Raw genomic sequence first — 24,057 nt, 5'->3', positions numbered from 1 at the left:
ATCACAGCTTACACAATCCCAGCCTCCCAAACTTCAGAGGCTTAGCACCAGAGTTATGACTGTCTGGGCAACAGGACTTTTGCTATGCAACTTTCCGTGGCTTGTAGCTACCATAGAAATGAGGAATTCAGAGTGCCCAGCATGCACCTCATCTGGCCTCATCTGACCCACAGTCAGCTTTACCCTGATACTTGAAAACAAAGATCAAAAAGCAAGCTAATATAAGCAAGTATTTTTTATAAGCTCTCAGTATTGCTATCCTGAAAGGTTTACCTACCTACCTACGTTAGGCTTAGATGATCTTAAACTTTTTAAAACAGCATGCTGAATTTGCCTTTCATTGCCTTCCGACTCTGAAGTCTTCAGTGTTCATTTGGGTCACATTCACACTCCTCTCTGCAACTAGAAGTGTTCTGTTCTTTTTAAGTGGCGGCTAAAACTTCAGTTAAACCAGACAATACTAAGTTGGAGAAGCAGTAACATCTACACTTTAAATGTCTTTCTGGGTCCTGTGCTTTCAATCAAAATAGATGCAGAGCTGCCTGTCTCCTTTGCACGTCAATTTACACATTAGTGGCAAACTGCAAGAGAAGGGATGAGAGTCAGAATCACACAAATCACTGATTAGAATTTGCAGCACACAGCCCGCAAACAACAGTTTCTGTCTGTCTGTCCTGCCTGCGAGGACTAGCAGAGAGCAGCAGTGAGACTGCTAGGACCAAGATAGTATGTCCCTTATTTCAAGCCTCTATCTTAACACCTCCTCTACTCAGATGCTTCCTGTGATGCCGTTAGCCACCTTGTGTCATTCACCCAGCACTTACGGATGTGTCACAGGCGTTTTCACACGCTGGTGTTTGCCGGTGCTTCATCCTGTGTACAGGCTGTTCACTGCAGCTGAGATGCCAGCAGGGCCTGCCTTTCCCTCCACTCAGGAGCTGCCACACAGGGAGAGAGGAACATGCAAACCTAAAGGACTTTCTCTTGGAGTCTCTTTTCTTACGAAATTGTGCATCAGCCCTGACTGGACAGGGCAGAAACCCCCAAAACTGCAATTTTTCAGAAATCGTACGTTTTAACTTAGGACACATATCCTTTTCACTCATTCACACCCCCCAGGATGGTTATTGCTAATAAACACACATTACGTGTACAGGACATACAACCTCTATCGGTTTGCCTTTCAGTACAAGAAAGCTCCATGTATCTCACCCTTCTCACCCCTCTCCTACTTTGCCTATTAAAGTGAGTAGTTCCAAGCAATGGCTAATTTTACCTGCTGAACAGACCTGATAAGTAAGATCATTTTCTCTGCTGTCTTCCTGAAGCACTTACCTACACACACCCCTCGGGGCTTACACTTAGCAAACACCCTCTGGGAGTCTGCTCTTGTATCACCACTCTTTAAGAGCATCCTCACTTTCCCAGTGACTTGTGCCAAGCACCTTTCAGCTACTGCTAGTTTTAATAAGCTGTTGTGTGTGAATCTCATCAGGTGATCATCATACTTGCGAAACCTAAACTACATGAAGTATTTTAAATAAGCATTAAAGCCATCCTGTATCCTCTTTCACTTTGAGGATCTTCATTATGATCCTACCATAAAACTCTCAACTTTCACGGACAAAAGTACCAGGCAGAAATTATGTCTATACCCCAAGTTTCTGGTGAACCGGAAAGGTGAGTCAGAGGCAGCAGTCGCAGCATCCCTGGTTGTCAGTTGCATACTACTGTTACTGTGCAGTAAACAGCAATTAGAGAGGATTAATTAAAGAGGAAACCAGATCAACAGTATCTGGTTTTGTTCTCTTCATTCACAATATTCTTGGACTGTGTCTAATGCAATTAGTATTACCAAATTATAGATACATTCTTAAAACTGTAAGACACTGGAGGGGAAGACCATGACCGTACACCACAAGAAAGGATTGTGTTGCTGTTCTCCACTAGTTGTGCAGGTGCCACAGCTTCCACTGCATTCCCCTCACATTTCTTGTACAGTCTTCCTATTGATGCTGCAATTATTTTCCTTGTAATTCCTTCATGAGATGCCCCCACAAAACTACTGAAGAGCAGAAGGGAAAAAATGAGAATCACCAGACAAAAAGTGCTGTAAAGTACAAAGAGGCACTTCTATTCCTCTAATTCTTTTAAGTAAGAGAAATCTTAGGTCCTACGTGTGAAGAACAGCAGGTAATATACCTCGAGACAGAAGTGCAATTTTAAGCAAATTCTTTCCCTTTACTACAGTAAATTTTAACTGATCCTATCACACAAGTGATCTGCTCTGTAATTCAGTGCTCTCATGAGTCAAGAATATTTGCCCTGTCATTTCAGAGTTATACTCCTGACGTCACATGGTTCAAACCATAGTTTGTCAAGCCTAAGATCTGTACAGGCTACAGTGAATACAGCTGTTCTTAAACAAGCAAACTAAACTCATCAAATGAAAGTGAGAATCTTCACCTCTCCCTGGTACAACCAAGAGTAAACACGAGAAGAGAACAAAAGACAGCTTAGGTCCTAGGATTTCCTCTGGTTTTGTAATTTCAGGGGTTATTAGGAAATTGGATAAGGGAACTATTTTAATTCTGAGTTTCAGAAAAGGAGTTCGTACTCTTCATTTTTATGCTTCATGAGATGGGGTGCAAGACTGAAAACTGCTTAAAAATATATAGCTACATTTAGTATCTGTGGTTGGCACCCAAGTAGACAATGACACGATTTTCATACACCTTCTTCATAGTTTTCTCAATTTGCTTCAAAAATACTTGCGGAATTCTCCCACATAAAGTGTGCACTGTATCCAGAAACTTGGACTGCAGAGGGTAGTACAGAGACTGGAAGAGATTGTCTTCAAATGGAAACTAAAGACAAGAAAAGAAGAATTATTAGTTTTCACCAGTTACAAAATGGCATTTTAGAAGTTTCTTTAAAAGAGCCTGCTGCAGGTAGGCAGTGACTTGTCCCCCACATTCCCACAGCATCAGCAAAGCCTGTCAGCTTCAAACACTGCTCTGCTTGAGGGCACCTGCTTTCAGAAAAGGTGTATTACCTGAACCAGCCAACTGCCCAGAAGCTGTATTTCTGGAGTCTGCATTGAAAGGAGATTTGCTAACACAGGGATACTGTAATGACACAGCTTTTAGAGAGTGGAGGTGTACTCATACAACATCCAGAGTGGGAATATGGACTTGTGTCTATATGCAAGGTTTTGCCTTCTGTGTGCCCCAAAGCTGTAGGTGCTCAGGGAGGACAAGCTTGCTTTGGGTATTTATGGACCAGAGCTGCAGAACTAGCAGGAATAACTCCATCTAAACAATTCCTTTTCCTACCTCTGTTATTACAGAAAAGTAATTTATCAGCCTTTTTAATTAGAATTTTACTATAATATGAAGATCATCTAAACCACCTCCAACACATGCATGCAGTGAAACAGGAGAGGCCAAAGCAACCTTGTTGTCTTGTGTCTGATGGGTGCACATACAGCACAGCTCTGCTCAGCCTGATCTGCTGGAAGAGCGGTCTGAGTGACCTGGTTAAAGCTATAATTACACTGAAATAAAAGGACTGCCTCTGTCAAGACAGAAGACTTACATCACGTATCACTTCATAGAGTGCCTTGAACGTAGGTTGTTTGTCATCATGGTAGACACCCCTATTTCCATGTAGAATAGAGACACCTTCTTCTTCTGCACCTTTGCAGTTGCTTCCATACATACAATGATCAGGCCGGTAATTCCACTGACAGGGAAACACATAGAGACACTCTGCCCATGTCAGTGAAGGAAGATGGGGTGAAGGAAAGAAAAAGACACATCAAACAAGAGTTACAACCAATTAAACCATGGTTCTGTGGAAAAGCTGCCACTGATATCAGGAAAAATTCAGTTAGCTCTTCTGCAAATATCCCAAACAGCAGCTACACAGGGAAGCTTCCTTGCCTCAGGGGATGACTATACAAACCTCAGCACTGTTAGACCTAAGCTAACAGAAAGAGAGGCCAACACAAAGACTGGGTGCAAACATAAACCAGGGCAGCATTTTCCAAAGCTAGAAATGACAGACTCAAACCCAGACTGTGTGCACCAGGTGGCACCACCCAGCACCCTCTGCCCCTAAGAAGTTTCTGAAGGTACAGAAATGACTAGGGAGGCACACACAACCAGCAGGGCTATGCAAAATCCTCAGTCCTTCTGGAAACAGCATGGGAAAACTTGCAGAGTATATCTGGGGTTGACTGCTGAAGCTTTCACTGAGGCTATGGCAATTTGTTATACTGAGATACAGCAGAGTGTAAAAGGTATTTTATCCACAGTCCTTCTAAAAATGGCCATCCATTAGTTTCACAGGCCTAGGTTATTTAAAGATGAGCTGAATTTCTCAAAAGGGCTTGCAACTTCCTCTCTCCTACTGATTCTTTTTCCTTTTTTAAACTCTCTGTGCACCCACAGGATTTGCAATCTGCTTATAATAAATGACACCAGTCCCTGTGACCTTTCTGCTGCAGAAATGGAGCACAATGAATCATTGCATGATGCTGGCAGGTCATGCCAGACACACTGATGACTGAATTCTTCACTTGGCCTTTCCTAGCTTCCCAGGAAGTCTGCAGCTGGTCCTGTGTGGCTCTTGAAGATGTAGGAGATAAAAGTTTCTGAAACATTTCTTCCCTTGAGGGGAAGAAATCTCCCTCTATATAGCAGGAGACTTGTCCAGAAAGGGTAGATTGTAAATGGTGCCCATTCCGTCTGACCCATCACACATCCAGAACTGCTCCCTGGTGTTGCTGAAAGGGCAGGAAGAGCAGTAATGTCTGATCCAAACCCTGCTACAGGTAACGGGGATCCTTCTGGTAACCCTGAGCAGATGTTTCCCAGTACAGTCACCAGGAGGTCACTGTGGGGAAAGGATGTCACCAGGTGCTCATGAGCTTTCACACGTCATCCGAGCGTTTGTGACCTTCTCACCGTGACGCGTTTGTGCATTTTTGCTGTCCCAGCTGGACTCGGGCTCCAGCTGTTCTGGAAGCCTTCAGACCCATCAATCATCACAGCAGCCTTCAGAGATGGGAAGAAGGGCTCGTCTCTCCAGGCCCCAGGTGCTGGGCATTTTTAAGCCAATGCACTGCATCTACAAAAAGCCACCTGCAGGATCTTGACTGACCCTTTCCCAGACTGGTCTCAACAACCCAGCAGCTTAAAAGCTGGGGCAAGTCTTGTTTTCTGGTTTAGTTGTATCCAGCTCTTTTGTTTCCTTGTGCAGTCTCATGTTACGTCATTCATAAAAAATTATTTATCAGTTACAAGGGAAGGCCAGAGACTGGTGCAGGAAACTCCCAACATGTGGATCTGATAGAAAATTCAAATACTTCTGTAATCTTTTCTTTTTCCACCACACTGAAGTTAGCAGCTTCGGTTTAACCTCACAACCAACCCAGCCTCAGCTTCTTCTTCCTCCAGTAGGCCCTATTCCCATAACATTCATTTCTTTTGGGAAATTTATTTATGATTTCATAATGAAGATTTCTTCCACTTTATTTTTTCCCTAGGACTGAGGGTGTACATCTGATGCTTGACATCTGTCTGCAGCAAACAGATGTTAGCTTATCACTTTGCTTTCGCTTTCTCCTTTTATTTGCCTGGATTTGGGTATATCCAGTTACCCAGCCTGTGACTCCTTAGAGAAAAAGGGAACAGAATAAATAAATATAAATCCAAACTTATTCTGTTCCTAAGATCACCTGAGTGAGTATGAGGTCACATGGGAAACAAGAAAAAGCAAGTAAGAATGGATACTCAGCATCCATTCAGAAGCATGAAATAAGGTCCTCAGCTTCTTTGGGAATCATGTACTATGTTGCAGTTTTGAAATCCTTGCATTTCTCAGATATTCCTGGGTTTGGAAGTGCTTGAAGTCACTTCTGTGTAACCAGTGCACCATACTCACAAGGGGCTGAATTCCCAGAAACTGTCTCAGCACTTGTGGAAAGTCATACCCTTCTAAAACACAGATGCCCAAACTTGACAGTTCCCTGGGAATGCACTCATGGGAATACAACCCCAATTCACGGGAAAAGGGACAAACTGAAATGCTATGTGCTGTTTTCAGAGGGGTTGTGCAAGACTGACAGGCAGGAATCAAAGATCACATTTTTGCTGGGCTGACAAGTACGTATGTGTTGGTCATGCTGGTCCGCACTAGGATAGGTGGGTTATGCCATCTGTTCTCTGAGAACAAGGACTGGAGAGAGCTGCTCTTAGTCTCAGAGCAAGCAGAATACAGAAGAGTAGAAAATGCATAAATGTAAGGAGCAGAATATAGATGACACGACCCTGGTGCCTGCTGAGGCAGGGTCACTCAGCTGAGAGGCTGGAAGCATCTTTCTCAAGAACTGTGAAGGAGCAAGAGTAGGCAGGGCACCAGTTTTAGAAGAGATATTCCAGTGGCTGTGTCCATTTGTATTTGCTTTGTAACTCTTTGCATAAATATCAGAATTCAGCTGTATTGCAGAAAAATAAAGCACAGCTTTGGAGAATGTTTGGCAATTTCACATTCAGATAAACATCTGAAACAAAAATATTTCTTCAGCCAGGCCCTGGTCCAGTGGTGCTTTTTAAGCACACACAAAACTTGAACTTCATTGCTGCATCTGATCATTAATGTTACACGTCCCTATTTTCTCAGAATCTCCAGAAAACAGATTTACATATTCAATGGAACCAAGTCTGAGCCCCACTAGCAGCACCACATTCAGAAGTAGTTTCACAGGCTGTAAATCCTAGTGTACTCACTCATTAACTTTATGCCCAAATACATTATACGTATAAATAACAAATGGCATTTAAGAAAAAAATATCAAGTTTGAGAAATGTTCTTAACAAATCTAATGATGACTCCCAAGAGTCATTACTTACCTGGGTTAAAGTAAAAAATTATATTTAGTAAATCCTGGTCTCCCCATGTAATGTAGTTTTTGTACTTTTGGTATAATGGATATAACATTTCCTCCCAACTCAAACCACTCGGTATCATGCTGTTCTGCAGGGCAGAAACCAGAAGCAACAGGTTAGTAGAGGGACATTATGTGATGTATAAATCAGACTGTGGCACCACTTACTTATAAGTCTGCTGAACCCCTTCACATCCCCAGGTAAAAAATGAAGAACTGCCAGGAAGTGTTAGACCTGGATAGGTTTGAAACAGCAGAGCTGATGGTGCTGTTTATCTAAACAGGAAAGCAAGGTCTCCTGGGTCTATCTCTGATGTCAGCTCCTGCTATTCAGAGTCTTCCTATTCTGAGCAACAGGAGGGAGAAAAAGTGGAAAAATGCAAAAACGCAGGGACAAGGTGAAAACTGAGTAACGAAAATGCACTCAAAAAATTATATTCCCTGAATATAATGGTTATCAAGACCAAGAGCTCAAGCTGTTCCTGTAACAATACAGGAAACCCCCAGCTTTGGCTGAGGAACAAAACCACTTGGGGCAAATAAAGTTTAAAAGAAGATCTAGAGAATACGTGCTCAATGAAAGACACAGATTCTACAAGTCAGGCCTTTCACAAAAGAGGAGACACGTCAGATGCCAGTGAAAATTCTCCCCTCTCATTTATATCAATTCATAGAGTCACTTGATCTGCAGCAGGATTCAAAATTCTATTTACAGCAGACACAAAACATTACCATTTTCTCTGGGTATTTACATCAGGCTTTCCAATTTCAACAACACCACAATGACTGCAGTAGAGATCCTGGAGTTTATTCTTTCATGGGTCTTTCTAGGGAAAAAGGAATGTTTAAGCAGCCAGTTTCACTACTGCTAACAGACTGCATCTGCAGTTCTCTGTGCTCCGGTCTCTTGAGGAAGCTTTACTTGTTTTAATAATCATTTTCCCTATAATTTATTTTAGTTCCCAGTTATATATATATACTCTCTATTTTTCAGATTTCTTATATTACAAACTTTATGTAATTTTATACTAAGCTTTACAAGCCGTGAAAGATACAGAGCTCATTCCTTCCTGAAACAGCTGTATCTCTTCTCACCTTGAACTGAGTGTTGCGTATCCGTGTTAAATTCATTAGCATCACTCCGGAATTGACTCCAGTTGTCCCATAATAAGGGTGACGTGCAAAGCGACTGTACCAGCCAATCTTTGGTATCTCATGCTCTGGGGCCATAGCAGCTAGCTGTGTGGAGTTGAACTCTGTCAGGATGTTCCAGATGTCATCGATGGGCCTCAGGAAGAGGACATCAGTGTCCACATAAAGGAGAGAATCCACATCCTTCAAAATGACCTTTTGGGTTTGCACAGCAAGGAGAGGAATAGATGAAAAGAAAATAGACAACAGGAAGATTATTGGCAGAAGGTACTGTTATTTTAAAAGAATAATTTGAAAGAGGTTATTGATTTATCAGCTAAATGTAATTACACACAGGAATAGCAGTTACCAGGTTATTGGTTTGTTGTTTGTTTAGTGGGTTTTTTTCGAACTGCACAGCAAACAGCAACCAGACCACAGAAGTTGGATTCTAACCTTCATATGAAACAGTAATCCACCGAGCTCTCAAAAGTACCTGCAAGGACCATTTAGTCTCAGTTCAGAAATAAAATGCATAGGATATTTATTTACATAGCTTTCTTCTTTTCAAGATCTGTAAGTGGTGAAACATACAGCTTGCTCCACTAACAGAAAGGGTAAGCTGGTAGAACAGAATACTTTCCATCTCTATTTAGTATCATGTTTCCTTATGCCTTTCTAGTGACTGTTTTTCCTATTACAACCCTGTGCTCCTGGGAGACTTACATGCAGTATTAATATATACAAATGTTCCCCATTAATTAAGAAACCCCATTGATCACCAAAAGGTACATGCATCCTCCTGAAGACCAAAATTTGCTTGGTAAAGTGAAATGTCACGTTAAAACTCAATAGGTCGGATTCTGATTTCTGTTATCAGACTATCAGGAATAACCACAGTGGAGTTAGTCAAGTCAGAAGGGCATAAACTGTCAATTAGAGGCAGGATATTTCACCTAGCCTTGCTTACAATGTTCCCCCTTGTGGCTATCCATATCCTTACATGCTCATTCCTTAACTGGAGTAGGGCAAATGATAAAGCACTTCAACAGGGCAAGAAAACTCCCTCCATGTTTGCACCAGCTATCTGTAAGGATGGCTGTTAAGTAATAAATATTATTAGCTAAAGTTGACCATCAGTTCCAACTGCATTGTTGTTGCTCTTTTTTATTTGCTAAAACTCAAAAATTCCCAAAGGACTCAAAATTTCTCATATTGGTCTCAGCCAAAGCCCCGTTTCTCTTTCTTTTTGTCTTTAAAAAGCAAATCCAAAAGGCTATTGATTTTCACCACTCAGTGAACAGGACAATCACTCCTCCATGAAGCAATGATACTAATGACAAACTCTATTCAAGCAGGTAACAGTAAATGCTACTAAATCAATTGAATTTTACATAAATTGAAGTGCACTGTGACTGACAATTACCTGTGCAACAGAGTGAGCAACAAAGATTTTGAACAAGTGTGGGGAAAAAAATTACCTTTAATCATGCTCAACAGGCCAAATCCCTGAGTATGAACTTCAAGGGGATTTTTCACCTGACTGCACACTTTGGGATTCCGACTGACATTTAGCCAAGTTTAACAAATCCCTCACCTGTATTCCTGACACAGTAACTACATTTTCTTCCTACGTATCAGAACAAGGAGAAGGCAAGCGTCTCTACATATTAAACACAAGTTATACTGACAAGAAGCTCCAAGAAAACAATCCAACACAATGCCCATCCTTTGCTGGATGGAAGGTTATAGCGATACACCATTTTTCCACAAAAACCATACAAACCGCATGTGCAGGTATAAATAAACGAGTGACACAGTTCAATAACACACCAGGAGCTCAGAGGCAAACATTTGCAAACATTCTGTATCCTGGAGTCCAGTACTAAAGAAAAAACAAGTAAAAAAAGAATCCTACTTTAAGAGTAAATCAATAGAAGTCAGATGGTTGAAAAGAATGGGTTTTTCAACTTAAGGGTATCCCAGATAGAGTGTACTATTCTGCAGCATCTACAAGTCCTGTTCATAGGCACCTACTATATGAAGTCTTAGAAAATTAAAATATGTTAAGAAAAAAAATCACCCTAAAATTTAGTCCAAGACAGAAGATAACACATGAGGAATACTGGGCTTTGCCTGAGGGATCCATGGCACACTGTACACTATGAAAGGTTTCTTCTAAGGGTACCCTGCTAGGGAGACCAGTTTGGGTATCTTCCAGCAGAGGGTGAAGGGGGAAGCCTGGACACTGCTTCTTCCAGCAGAAAACTGTTCTTTCAGCAACCTTAAATCTACACATTCATTTAAGACTGTGGAAGTCAGTGGACTGTAATAATTTTCCTACACACAGACAGGTCCAAGCAGATATTCCAACTCTTAGAGAAGCAGGTGCCCAGCAGCATCTGACCTGAAGTTTTTCACCTTGTATTCCTCCACTCGGGATTCACATGCTCTTTCAGAAGATTCTTCCCTCTCCTGTGTTCAAGGTGTTGCCCTGCAGTGACACCCAACAGTCTAATGAAAAAAATCTGTGCTACTTCCTTTAAGCCCTTCACACTTTTCTCTTTCACATGTGAAGTGTTAAGACTTATTTAAAACCTGTGGTGTCAGTTTGAATTGATCCCATCTCCTTCTGGCTACGCATTTAACCTCACCTTGCTTAGGGGAATTTAACTGCAGAAATTGTGGCTCTAAGAGTTCCTATTGTAGCTCCCAGGATTTCAGTGGAGTTACACTGGGGATACACTTCATTTCAGTAACCCAGCATTCCCAGTGACCCACAGCTTTTGTTCCCAAATTGAAGAAGTTTTTGAAAAAAAATATTTTAGGCTTTACTCAGCCCTCAGAATACTTGCATTTACTTACTCAAAAGCATACAAGGAAGACAATGAATTTTGACCTTGCTGCTTTTCAATGTCAAAAGCAGTTGAGTACCACAAGGTAACCCTATGGTGCAAGAGACTTAGCTCCAGCTTGTTCTGCCTGCTCCAGATGCTGCACAGCTAGGGCTAGGAGTGCTCTGAGCCTGCCAGGACAGCCAACCAGAGCAACATAACTGCAGCTTAAAAATGACATGCATCTGACATGGAGCATAAGCCATGCAAGACTGTCTGGTAGCCCAGGTTCACACTTGCTAGCTCAAAGCATGCAGACATACCTGAGAGACTGTGATTTTTGAAACGACTGGTCAGAAACATGGCTTCACTGGACCTGTCTTCCTCCTCACGCTACTGGCATGAACAGCTTAAGAGAGGTGTGATTTTCTTGCAGCTATATAAAATATTCTTAATAATCTGTCAAAAAGCTCTGCACAGAACTGCCTATATTTAGCCTAACACTTCACTTAAATACTCAGTTATCTGTAATTCGATTTCACAACTTCTGTCTCCATAGATTCTGCCTGTGTTAGCAAGGTTGGCAAGTAATAACACACATACTGGTGTACTGTGAAGCTGTGCTACCTAATGGTTTGCAATGGCCAGCATGGAAGTTAATCAGAGCTTTATCCAGAATTAAGGACAAATCACAAATCTTGATGCTAATGGAGCAGTACCACAAAGTTGAGTTACTAAACTTAATTGTATTAAGAAATTAAGTCAGATGCAGAAACTTTTGTCTAGATAAGATCCTGGTAACTTACCTAGTGCTGCCACTAATTCCCAGTGCTGCCACTGATCCACTGGGTTGGATCCTTTCATGTACTCAAAAGGACATTTGTTATACAGGGATATTGCTAATCTACCTTAAAAGCTCCTAAGTAGATTAAGTGTTATGAGAAGGGTTCTAAATGTTAGTTACTATGAGAGCTAAAATCATCCAAAAATCCCTTAAGCATTTCATTTTAGCTGATTGTTTTGGTAGCTCCAAACCAGCAATATAGACAGCGGCAGGGCAGCTCTGTGGTTTGTGACATTTGTGAGACCAGAAGACAGTTTTTCACCCGGTGTCTTAACATCCATATCAGTATACAAAACAGTTTCAAGTGATTGCTGAGAGCATTACCCTCCTGGTTAATTTTTGAAGTTTCCTTTTGTGCTCATGTTAAGATCCATCCATATTCTGTCTTTGCAAATCTCATTGATTGTTCTATTGCAGTAGATTGCTGCAAGAGATTTAGACTTCTGAGTTTATGTGGAGGCTCAATCTACTTTCCCTGCATGTAAGAGGCAAACATGATCAGATGTCACAGAACACCTCTGTAAAATGCAGGATGCTGTATGATCTTAATACTTTAGCAAGCCCAGTAGATTCAACAAACTGAGAATGGTTTCATCAACATCAGCCTGTTCTCCAGGACAAAGCAGTTCATTACTACAAGCTGCAGGATCACATCCCAGAGCTCTAGTTTTGTCAGTGAGTAAAACCATTGAAAGATTCTTAAGCAATTTTCTCTTAACACATTCCTCACACCCTCCTGTCCACTTTCACATGCCTGCTGGTGCTGTAGAAGAGATTGCTTTGGCAGGAGAGCCACTTGTGAATCAAAGACTCACATTCCACTCAGGCTTAGCATTATCAGGAGAAAGACAATTTGCACAACTAAGAGCTAAACAGCTGATAACTACTGCTCTCCTGAGATCCTCCCTAAATCCAGGCACCTTTTATACCACCGCAGGGGAAAATGCTTATTGCAGGGAAGGCTAAGGGGAAAAAAAAAAGGATGCTGACATCCTGCTGGTATTTATTTAAAATCTAAGGCAAAATAGTTCTGTAAGCAATACCACCAGCAACCCTCTGCTCCCACTGTGTGCCGACTGCATTTCTACAGCACTGGCTCATTCAAATGGGATATCAGAACCTCCTTATCAAGCACCAAAGTAAATAATAACTGTGGCTGAAATTACCCAGGAACATCCCAAGGTTCTGTCACCCTGTGAACTTCAATACCAAAGTCCAACTGGACTCTTGCCACCACAGCTATTACTACAACTTGTTTTCTTTACTATATTCACATCAACTTAAGTGTCAGCTGCAACTACTCTCGGACAACCGCCCCCCCCCCCATTTGAAGCCATAAATCTCAGCCTGAACACACACAACATTTTGCAACTGCCCCAAGAAAAACAAACATTTACAGTTCAGGCTGCCTCCTAGCTTTGATAAGACAATATGCAATGCTCTAACACTCCTTTACAGAACATTACTGGTGAACTTTGGCAACATGTGAGTGGCAAAAAAAGAACCAAAAACGTACTGCCCAGGCTAAAGGAATCAGAATGGATACATAACCCTTTTCTGTCATCAGAAAGGTAGTGGCAAATAAAAGTGAAATTGTTTCTGTGATGAGAGTTTACCAAAATGCCAAAAATTATCACCGTAGTAAGAACAGAGAATTGTGTTTGCGCAGTGAAAGGTGTCCCATTTGAGTACATCCCTACAAACAATCTGTACTGAACAAGCTAACTCTTGGGGATTATTTTCCAGGTGATGTAAATATTTACTCAGGGTAGACAGCATTCCTGCTGAAGCTGGAGTTACTTTCAGCCCATCTGGCCTCTGTGTGTTTGATAGTCTACCCCTAAATGGCAGATAAACAGAACTGCTGACAGCACATATTTTCTCACATATGCATTCATAGCCTACGTCTCTGGACCCGCAGCTGTCTCCTGATTGTTTCCATCTGAGAAAGTAAAGATTTCTTTGTCATCCTCCCCCATTTCTGGTAAGGCAGCAATGAAATCTGGATCATGTGAATAGCCTGTCACTTACTGGAGTCACCCCAATCAACAGCAATGCACAAGATATTTTTGACAGATGTTCTCAATTCCACAGAAATCGCTTTATGCAAAAGTTCTTTCCATTTTGATATTCTGTGTATGCAAAATTGTTATCAACACCTCCCTTCTCTCCAGCAACATTATATGTTTTCCAAGTTTATGACACATATTATACAGCAAAAAATACAGCTTTCCAGTGAGCCTGAAGATCCCAGGATACACAATGCTTTTGCATGAAATCTGACTTGGAACACACTGGAATTAGTACCTTAAGGGCAAATCTGACTGTCTTGGAAAAAGAAATAAAACTCAAGGAAAAGGGATTGCCAAAAGCATCAGTCTAAGGACTAACATATGGAAAGGGAGATAGTGGGTAAAGAGGATATGATGACTGCACACTGAAAATAATGTTATTTATGGAAGGTATGCAGCATCTACCCTGAAAGCATCTGCCCTGAAAGAGCTCTTGCACTGAGTCTTAAAAGGCTGAGAGCCTAATGGAACTAGAGACAAATAAGAAACACACATCCTTTGTTAGGAGGAGAAAAAGTGAGGCTGGATTCCTGTTTTGTTTTGCTTTTAAGTGGCTAAAGCATAGGACTAAAATATCTCTAAGCAGATGTTTTAGACTGAAAATGGTTTTAATATTACATTAACAAAGCTTCCTTTTGGTGGAATCAACCTTTTCCTGAAGCAACCCACTCAGAATTCAGGTGCCTTACCGGAAGAAAAAGGCGCTGGGCAGCACATGGTTTGAATAACTTTTTCCATTCCTGAGCATTTCCTACTGAGAAGGTTATTGGGTAAATGTTGTATTCAAACTTCTTTGTGTATGAGGAAGGCCATTCCTTCAGCTGAAAGACATGGGGGGAGGAATTAGACACTACATTTATATAGCTTTTTAAAAACAAAATATATGCATCTGTAAGGAGTTTATAAACCACGCACAGCACAGAAAGCGTTTAGCTGCTACTTGTTGATGTCAGACTAATTTTCCTCAGAGATTTGTGACTTGTGACTCATGTATTTATTTACCAAATGACAAAGAAACTCACCTTCTTCTCAAATTCAGGCTTAAGGGAATCCTCAGCAAAAATGTGAAAACAGAGCCTTCTGTTGCTGAAGAGAAGTGCCGATTTCAGCATGATCAGCGTCTCTTCCAGCCGGTCCCCACATGCCACAACTGCCAGATGCATGCATTGCAAAGATGAAGGCTCTTTTGAATGTTTCTGTTCTCCAGGCTTCCTGGAAATTCATAAATAGACATAGAAGAAATACTGAGAGAGACATAAAGAGAATCCTGCATTAACAGGTATCAGGGAGGTTTTTTACTCCCCTTCATTCTGTAAGGGATCAGGAAGTTTGTTCCTGATTACATACCCGCAGAACATGCGAGCCACATGCCATTTTTTGTCAACAGCACAAATCAATAGTTTTAAAAGTACAACACAAAGAAATACACTATTTTCAGAGATTTTCTAGTTATCCCTGCATTTCTGGATTTGCATAAATCACTGTGCTACACACACAGATGAAACTAATTCAACAGCATCTCAAACCAGACAACAACTCGCTCTGTGCAAATGATAGTTGTTTTCTTTTCCCCCAGCTTAGATGTTATGAAGCCAGAATGGACTGATTACTACCCAGCCAACTTTGTAACAAAATGCAGATTGCAGAGCCACATCCAGTAACTTCATTACCAGGCCCATAATGGCTAGGCTGGAAGAAGACACCCATACTTTCAAAAAATCCACTCCATCCATATGTAAATTATTCTAAGAGTTAATTAATTTTGCTATTAAAAAAGCATGCCTTAATCCTGGCCTGAAGGTACTGGCATAGTTCCAAAGGACCACTCTCCATTTCTCCCCACGGAATGCCTGAGATTTTGCTAAAATAGGGATTTTTAAAAACAAACAGATTCACATGTCCCAGATGAATCAGACTACATTCCATAAGCAGTCAAGGACCAAACTACGGGGTTTTCACCGAGCATCCATCTATGTGGGCTTTAAATCTAAGCTAAACTATAGGGGAATCTGTGTGGAGAAGGCACCGAGTCCATTTGCTGGCCAGAAAAATCAGGGTTCTTTTGGGGAGAAGACATTGTGAAAATACGTCCTTTTGGTTTTGTGTGTCCCCCCATCAGTATGGAGAGGTATAAATCACATCCTCCAGGAATGTTTCTACTGTATTGTATTCACATTCCAACATGGATGGCATTTATACTCCATTACATGGATGTGTGCTGACAAAGCAACTAAATCACAGGCATCGTAATCATTATGGGAGAGTTCAAAAGGCTAATCATAGATCACTACCAGTTCTTGACATATCACTGAACAGAGAGCATCAATCCCTGCCTCTTCTCAGCACAAACAATTACATACATGCAATTAATCAGCAAAGTTAATATCTGAAACAAAAGTTCTAAATAAAGAGAAAAATGACAGTCATAAAGCTGTCACTATCTTCTTCCAGACATTAAAATGCTGCTCTGTGTAACAGCAGTGTAACCCACCTCTGTGTTAAGGAATACCAGACAGTGGTACTTACTGACTATACACAGCAACAAGTTTCATTAAGGGTTTAAAGTCTTAGGCTTTACTCTTAATTAAACCCCAATTTCATCAGTGTATAAATAATTGAATACTACATCTCTGTGAAGTGGTATTTACTTTACAACCTATTAGTGTAAAAACCACTGAATTATTGAAGTGAATAATTAGCTGCTCACACAGATCCCCTTTTCCCCCCTTCTCCCTATCTGTTTAATGTTTCCTCTTAATTGAGTCTCTAAATCAAGCCATATGCAAGATGAGAACTGCTTTGATATAGCTTGTGGCAATGGAATTCATTGGGAGAGGGACTAAACTCTAAGCTTTTATTGCAACATTTCAAAACCCAACACCAAAGCACTGAGCTTTTCTTTGCAATTTTAGCCACAGTGAACTCCACATTATGCAGCTATTTCTTAGTGAAAAAGACAGTATATGTAGACAAGCACTTCCAACAAACAGACCCAGCAGAAGCAACTCTTGATGAAAGCAGAATGCCCTGTAAGCCCATGGGAGCTGCAGATGAATAAGAGACATCCTGCCTGCCAACAAAGACACCCTCTCAGCCCCAGAGACCAGAGCCTCAGAGATGAAGCATTATGAGTCTTGAAGGCCTGGACTGAAGGGGTTCAGGAGCCTGCAGTGGCCTAAATAGGCATAAAAATCCCCAAGAAAAGGAGCACAAGGCTGTACTTCAACTGCCCTAGTAGGGACACTGGGGGCAACAGTTAGTTAAGAAGTACATAAGCAAAACAAGAGGGCTGTGAAAACAAAGATGAGCTGGTAAGGGAGATAAGAAAGTGCCACAGCAAGATGCATTTAACAGCAATTTTAGCTTAGCCTTCATAAAATTACTATTATTATCCAGAAGTCTGCAAAGAAGCAGGTGTAAAGGCAAAGTCAAACTGCCAGGAAGGCAAAAGAGCCAGTTATAGCAAAGAACGTCACAACTCCCCATCCCTCCTCTTTACACACATGTACTTACAGTGAAAGGAGGAACAAAGGGTGGGGAGAAATATAATCTGAGTCAAAGGATATTCCTTAAAGGTCTGCAGGATACAGCCAAAGTCGTCAAACCAAAACAGTTCCAGTTTGACCAACAGCATCTATTCTCCCTTATACAGAATAAATGGCTGTGCTGGCTTAGCTGGATCCCCTCATGAAGGCATGAGAGCCTCCACCACGTATTGTAAGGAAAGAAACTGCAGGTTAGAAATTAGCTCATACCAATAGGGCAGCTACTTCATTTCTACTGGGGTTAAGTTGGGCTGGGCACCAGGAGCCTTCTCATTCAAACAGACTTACTGCTTAACGAAAGCTGCTTTAAGCTGAGGTTTCATATAAGGTACATACTGAATCCTGAGTTGTAGAACCACAGAACCGTTTAGGTTGGAAAAGACCTTCAAGTCCAACTATAAAGCTAACACTACTATGTCCCCCACTAAATCATATCCCTAAGTGCCGTATCTACACATCTTTTAAATACCCTGATGTTAGAGGATGTCTCCTCTAATTGCAAACGTTTATTTATCAGGCAGTTTCCAGCGGCTGATGCAAACATGCTGGGAAGCAGAAGGCTTTGTGATACACTCCCTGCTCAGGTGTTCCTGGACAACATAACTAATGGAACACAAAACATGCATACTTTGTTTTAAAGGATGCAGTATGTTAATACTGTGGTAAACTGTACAAGGGATAAAATGTGATATATAAAAAACAGCTGGCAAGCAAGAAATAATATATTGGTAAGTATCAAACTAAGACATTGATGGGCTTTTGACACAGAGAAGTACTCAGTGAGTGGCTGAAGGGTGAGTGAGCATTGGTTTCAGCTCTATTTCAGTAAGTCAGTCCTTGCAAAGCTTTGGGCGAGTCATTAATTCTTTCTGCTTTAGTTGTCCTACCCATAAAAGAGGAGCAGCTGTTATAGTACTAATGGTAACCTACCTCAAGAGACTTCCAAGCACATTAAAAGAGCATGTAGATCCACAGAGTGCTACAATTATTATTATTAGCTAATTCTTCCTAACATTCACACACACATTCATTTATAGTCCAACGTACTGGCTATGGACAGAGCCTATGATTGGATTTTACAATCTAAATTAGATGTTTAAATGCATTTAAAACAATACAATGACCTGGGCCTTAGAGTTTAACATGTTTAACAAGAACAAATAAACTAAATATACAAGGTTTTTGTTACAGGCCTTGATATCCTTCTTCTAATTTCAGTACATAAATGTAGCTTGTTGATGTATTAGAAATCTAACTTACATAACATGCCTAACTCTTTGAGCTGTTCAGATAAAAATGCTTCTTGCTCTCCCTTATGTGCTGTTCTCATGCTATTATATGGCTTTAAAATTAAGCACTGTTGCCTAAGATTAAGCACTACAGAAAACACCACCAAATACTTGCAGAATACATCCATCTGAAACAGCTGAAGACAGGCTTGCTAAGACATAGCACAATAAAATGCTTATACCAAAGGCTTCTTTCCAACAAGCCAGACCAACTCCCATCCAGTTGCCCAACAGTATTTTATTTACGGTATACATTTTTTTCTGACAGGCATGGTTACTGAGACAGCAGAGGCCTGAGTGCTCCAGCACAACAGAGAGCATTTCTAGGCCTTAAAGTTTAGATTACATGCAATTTTCTTATTAGTCACAGCCAAAGTGTCTCAAACATAATGAACCCAAAACCTGTCTAAATCAATCCAGATCCATTCAAAATAATGCATTCCCATCTCGCTACAGACCCTGTTAATCTAGTCAAGCCTCCAAATTCATTCCTGACAGATAATGCGTGCAGATTCTTACAAAATGCAGTAGAGTTGCTAGTTTTTGAAAAGGTCTTCATATTATGATCTCATTTACACTTGCAGTATAAACAAGGTTAGATTTAGGCATTATATCAAAACTAGTGATTCACTAAATAGGCTCTCTCCCTGACAGTCAACACTGCCCCAGTGAGTCAATGTCCTAACAGTGGCTTCATTATATGAAACACATTCCCTCACAGACTTTAAAACATAAATTAGAAAGCTCTAAATGTTTTTTAATAGTTTTCCTAATTTAATGCAGTTGCACAAAACTGTAGCTGCTGACAATCAAAAAACTGTTGAAGTTTCAACCTCCTCCTACTGCTCAGAGAAAGGGAAGAAAACCACTCTGTATCAGAATGGATGTTTCTGTCTTCTTTTATCAAGTAGGCTCCCTGTTAGACAAGTCTGAGGTATTTGGGCCTTCAGTATGTCATTACAGGCTATCAAACTTGAGCCAAACCTGTATGTGTGCACACAGACTGCAAAGAAAGAGAAAGTATCTTGACAGGATACCATATAAGAAATGTTCTCCTTTGGAAGAGTCATTTCAAGGGAACTAAATGTGCTGGCAAAGGTTCACTTCCATGCTGGTTTAATAGAAAGTGTGGTCACATCTGCCCTTCAAATGTACAATAACCCTTTTGCTTTTTGATACTTTACACACATTGGTTTGGCACATACTTATAATTATACATATAAAAAAAAACCTTACTGAAGGCAGAGGACTTAGTACTTCCAAGAGGAAGGATCAATAAAGCCAGCATCAAAAGTCAGTTTTCAGAGCTAACCAGAAACTTAAATGCAATGCTCACCTAGATTTGCCAAAATTATCTAGTAACCAAAGCAGGACATATGAACACATTTCCCAGCATTTGCCACATACCAGCCAGCTGATGCTGTGTGACTGAGTTCAGCTTTTATTACATATGACTACTTACAGTAGAAGGAACCTGCAGTTCTTACAAACTTAGTATTTTCTGTTATTATCACACATAACAACACGAAGCACACTAAAGAAAGCAGTACTACAAAATCCCAGTTAAAACACAATTGCCCTCGCTGGCGACATGACTGATTCTTACACAGCAAACATGCATCCTAAATAACATCTTTGATTATTTCTGAGTTCAGTCCCAAAGCTGCATCCTTCTGATGAAACTACACAGATCAACCTGGCAAAACTGAATTAAAACAACTTTTTATATTCATGTAGACAAAACTTCACTAGGGTTATTTGAGTCCATCATGCAGTCTACATAGAAACACCTAAAATGTGATCAGGTCACAAGGTCTTACGCAGTCATAATCTATGTTTTATTATCCTGAAGGAATCATACCATATTACGTCTCTCACAGCAAATAAAAAATGCTTTCCTTTGCACATAAGGAGTGACTAAAATAAAATTATTTATACTATAGGAAGGAATTGGCAACAACCCCAATTCAGTATGTTACATTGGATGTACTCTACTGTAAGCACATGCATGAGCAAAGCCTATTATATCCAGGGGAATACTCAACCCTCAAGTTAGTAACTACCTAAATCATTGTCCATTTATTCCACTCCAAATTGAAGCCCCTCTCACTGCCTTTGGTGTACTCAGGATCAGGCTTTTTAAAGCCAAGCAGATCCCACCACCTGATGATTTCACCATGTGAGTCTGGATGTGATTCATCACACAGTGGTGGGTATTTCTGCCTTTCCAAGAACACAAGCATCTCCTTGCCTTGGACCACATTATCTCACACACTCCCCCAGCAAAAAAAAAAAAAAAAAAAAATTATTTTTATGGACACTCTGACTTAAATAAATTTTATTTTCATAGTAGCTAACACATTGTGCAATCTTTCAGCAAGGGGCAGAACTGGACCCACAGAATTGTGCTTCTCTTCTGCACAAGCTCCTGCTGGTGCCAGTGGTTCGGGATCATGTGCTGCCAGCAGATGTGAGGGGAAAACAACGCCCACCAAAACCTACCGAAAAAACGCATAACCAAACAAAAAAAATGAAGAAGTGGCAGGGTTTAAATTGAGTATTTTTTGTGTTGTGCTGCACACCTTGTAAGAAGTACTTTCAAAGTCAATGAATAATAGAAAAGTTAGATAATGTCAAACTTTGGAACATGAAGATGCTCACTGAAAAGCTCATTGGAATGGAACAGTTGTTTATTCTCTCCAGCAGTTTCACACTTTCTGGGCTCCTTCCTTCAGTGTTCTTGATTTCCATGATAATCGCTGAGATATGCCTTAAAGAAAAATGACTTCAGGAGGTACAGTTGCTAGTGGAAATAATCCTGCTTTAATACACACATTTGAATTCTGCCCATGACCCATTCTCAGCCACGGTAAACATCTCTTGCATTCAGCAGGGTAACAATGCTGGTAAGAAACCAACTGCTTTAATAAGTTAAGGAATAAGAGCTCAAAAAAACAGGAACAGGCTTTCATTCAGAACATATCTGTGAAATCGTGAATCAAAGACACAAAGACATACCAAGTTAATTAGATATATGAGGTCACACTGACCATAATATAGTTGGAATGCAAAGGCGAAAACAGTCCTCCACCCACCGAGAGCACGCTGCCCACATCTTTTGCTGAAGTAATTAGTTTTTTAACAAATACTCTGCCTGTAAGGTGCTGAAAGAGGAAACGCAACACACCACGACTTTAAGCTCATTTTTAAAGTTCCGCTAAATTAATTTACATATTAAAGGTATGCAAAATAAAAAGCTTAAAATCCGCAGATGCCTTGCAGTTTGGAACCCAGCGGTACCAGACATAAATAGCCACCTTCCCTTCTCCCGGGGGCATTAGCGACAAATTAGTATTAAGTGTAGCTCCCGAGACTGACAGCGGCTCCTCACGGGCTCCAGGCAGCGAGTGCCGCATTCCCCCACGTCAGCCTTCAAAACAAGGCCAAACTCATGAAAAAGCGGCTATTCCAGAGGCCGCCGTCGCACAGGCACGCAGCGGGGGTAATCGCCCCGCTGGATGCAGGGACCAGAGGCGGAGGCGAGACCTCCACGTACTTTCGTGGCATCTCTGACAACCACGCTCCGAGTGAAAACTGGCAGGAAAAAGTTTGTGCTTCGGCAGCCAGAGCAGTTTGCAGAAGAGTTTCTAATCGCTGGTCACTCGCAGACGCGAGGGGAAACCGACCTGGGACAGGGGCGTGCCCCAAGTACCGGGCGGCCGAGAGACACCAGCCATAGCAGAGGAGACCCGCGGGGCGGGAGGGCCCGGGCACGCGTGAGACCACGCAAGCCGGACAGCGACCGTGCTCCAGCGGCCGGAGCGGGCCGCGCCTGGAGGGCTCCTCGCCGATGGCAGGGGCAGGGGTGGCTGCGCGGGGGTCGCCGGCCGGTCACGCGTGGTCCAGGCTAGCTCCCGCGCCCCGGAGCCGGTACCGTTACCTGGCGCTGACGAGCCTGCCCCCGGCGGGGCTCCTCCGTGGCGGGCTCCGGCTGAGCCGCGGCTGCCGGCGGGCGGGCGGCACGGCGGGGCGGGCGGGCGCGGAGGGCGCGGGCGGCGGGCGGGGGGGCTCGGCGGCGCTGCCCGCCAGCAGATAGAGCAGCAGCAGGCTGCCGAGGCACAGCAGCGCTGCCGCCACCTTGCACGACAGCCGCATGGCGGGAGGTCAGGCCGCCCGCCCGCCCGCCGACCACATCACCCGCCGCACGGAACGGCACGGACGCGGCCCGGCCCGGTGCGGGGACGTGGCCGCCGAGCCCCGGCCCGGCGCCCGGCAGGAGGGGCGGGGCGCGCCCTACCGTACTCTCTGGACTAGCTGCCCCAAACACTCCGCCTGCAGCCGCACGGGCCCGGCACTCGCCCCGCGCCACGGAACCTCCGGGACACGGTTCGCGGATGGAGATAACGGGATGGCGGGGGCTCTGTGGAAAAACCTTGTTATTTAACAACGCAGTCAGCACGTAGTAGTAGCCTCGGTAGAGGCGGAGGAACAGCCGGGAAGGGCTTCAGGCCTCCGGCTCCTGCCCCACTGCCTTGCTCGAAGGCACCTCTGAGACCTCTGCTTGTGCAGGTGTGCAGTGATGGAAGAGCGTAGGTGTGCTCAGGATGTTGGGCAGGAGGAAAAGATAAGAGAGAAAGTTGGTCTCTGAAGCATGTTTCACCTGACTGTACTAACAGGCAAGCTTCTGTTTCCCTCTGCCATGCCATGCTGGTTTATCACCACCCTATATTCTAGGAAGGCAGGTTGTGTCACAATAAAGTGCAATAGATGTAAAACTGTGCAGGAATATAAAAATTCACTTACTTTTGGGTGGCTTTGAACTTGTCCTCGTATGACTGATCTGAGGCGGTCTGCTGTCAGCAGAGACTGCAACACTGTGAATTCAACAACAATAAATCCTTCTTAGGTTCAGAACCTGATTAATGACCTTTAAATGTACAGAATACCAGTATTCTTGGAGTATAAGCTGTGCAAAGAATGGAGACACCAACCTTGAAATGGGGGGAGCAGGAACGTGGAGCCTTATGTGTCCCTCACAGTACATGAACTTGACTTTGGGTGGTTTCAGCTCCAGGGACTGCTCCACGGTGCAGTCATCACACGCTGCTGCACTGCACTGGAAAAGGGCTGAGGGGCGATGCCCAGAGTAGTTCCCATCATATGCACAACCTCCATTGAGCTGTGCTCTCTGCAGTGCCGTTTGATCTTTTAGTTTCAAATAACTGCTCAGTGCTACAACTGTGCAGTGAAGACCACTGCAGAAGCCACAGAGCTACCCAAGGGAAGCATTACACCTCAGACAGGTAACTATGCAAAGACCTTGAACTTGCAGATCAGGACCCTGCCGAGGTAAGGGCCCAGCAGGCTATATCTCCCGCTGCACAGCCCGA

At 42.4% G+C, this 24,057-nt stretch overlaps 2 protein-coding genes across 2 annotated transcripts in view; both read right to left on the bottom strand.

The window, feature by feature from the left end:
• The window catches only part of PPP4R2 (protein phosphatase 4 regulatory subunit 2), a 67,034-nt gene that overhangs the window by 39,582 nt on the left and 3,395 nt on the right, over positions 1-24,057 (bottom strand). The window lies entirely within an intron of this gene.
• On the bottom strand, positions 287-22,866 carry GXYLT2 (glucoside xylosyltransferase 2). The gene is made up of 7 exons (XM_057422989.1): positions 22,608-22,866; positions 14,856-15,045; positions 14,523-14,654; positions 8,048-8,299; positions 6,918-7,041; positions 3,598-3,770; positions 287-2,867 (listed from the first exon to the last, which is right to left on the bottom strand). The coding sequence occupies exons 1-7, from the start codon at positions 22,820-22,822 to the stop codon at positions 2,685-2,687; spliced, it is 1,269 nt and encodes a 422-aa protein (XP_057278972.1). The 5' UTR covers positions 22,823-22,866; the 3' UTR covers positions 287-2,684.

The sequence above is a fragment of the Pezoporus wallicus genome, unplaced genomic scaffold (assembly GCF_028554395.1).
Source record: "Pezoporus wallicus isolate ANWC-B61680 ecotype Strahan unplaced genomic scaffold, APGP_CSIRO_Pwel_v1 contig_7073, whole genome shotgun sequence".
Classification (NCBI taxonomy): Eukaryota; Metazoa; Chordata; class Aves; order Psittaciformes; family Psittacidae; genus Pezoporus; species Pezoporus wallicus.
The sequence above is the reverse complement of the archived record's forward strand: the minus strand, read 5'-3'. Positions and strand labels throughout refer to the sequence as shown.

Excerpts from the sequence above, each read along its gene's own strand:
- GXYLT2 (XM_057422989.1), bottom strand. The coding sequence starts at position 22,822 with ATGCGGCTGTCGTGCAAGGTGGCGGCAGCGCTGCTGTGCCTCGGCAGC. Across the intron at positions 14,655-14,855 it reads AGCCTGAATTTGAGAAGAAG|CTGAAGGAATGGCCTTCCTC; the intron begins GTGAGTTTCTTT and ends CATGTCTTTCAG. Across the intron at positions 2,868-3,597 it reads TCTATGAAGTGATACGTGAT|TTTCCATTTGAAGACAATCT; the intron begins GTAAGTCTTCTG and ends TCTTGTCTTTAG.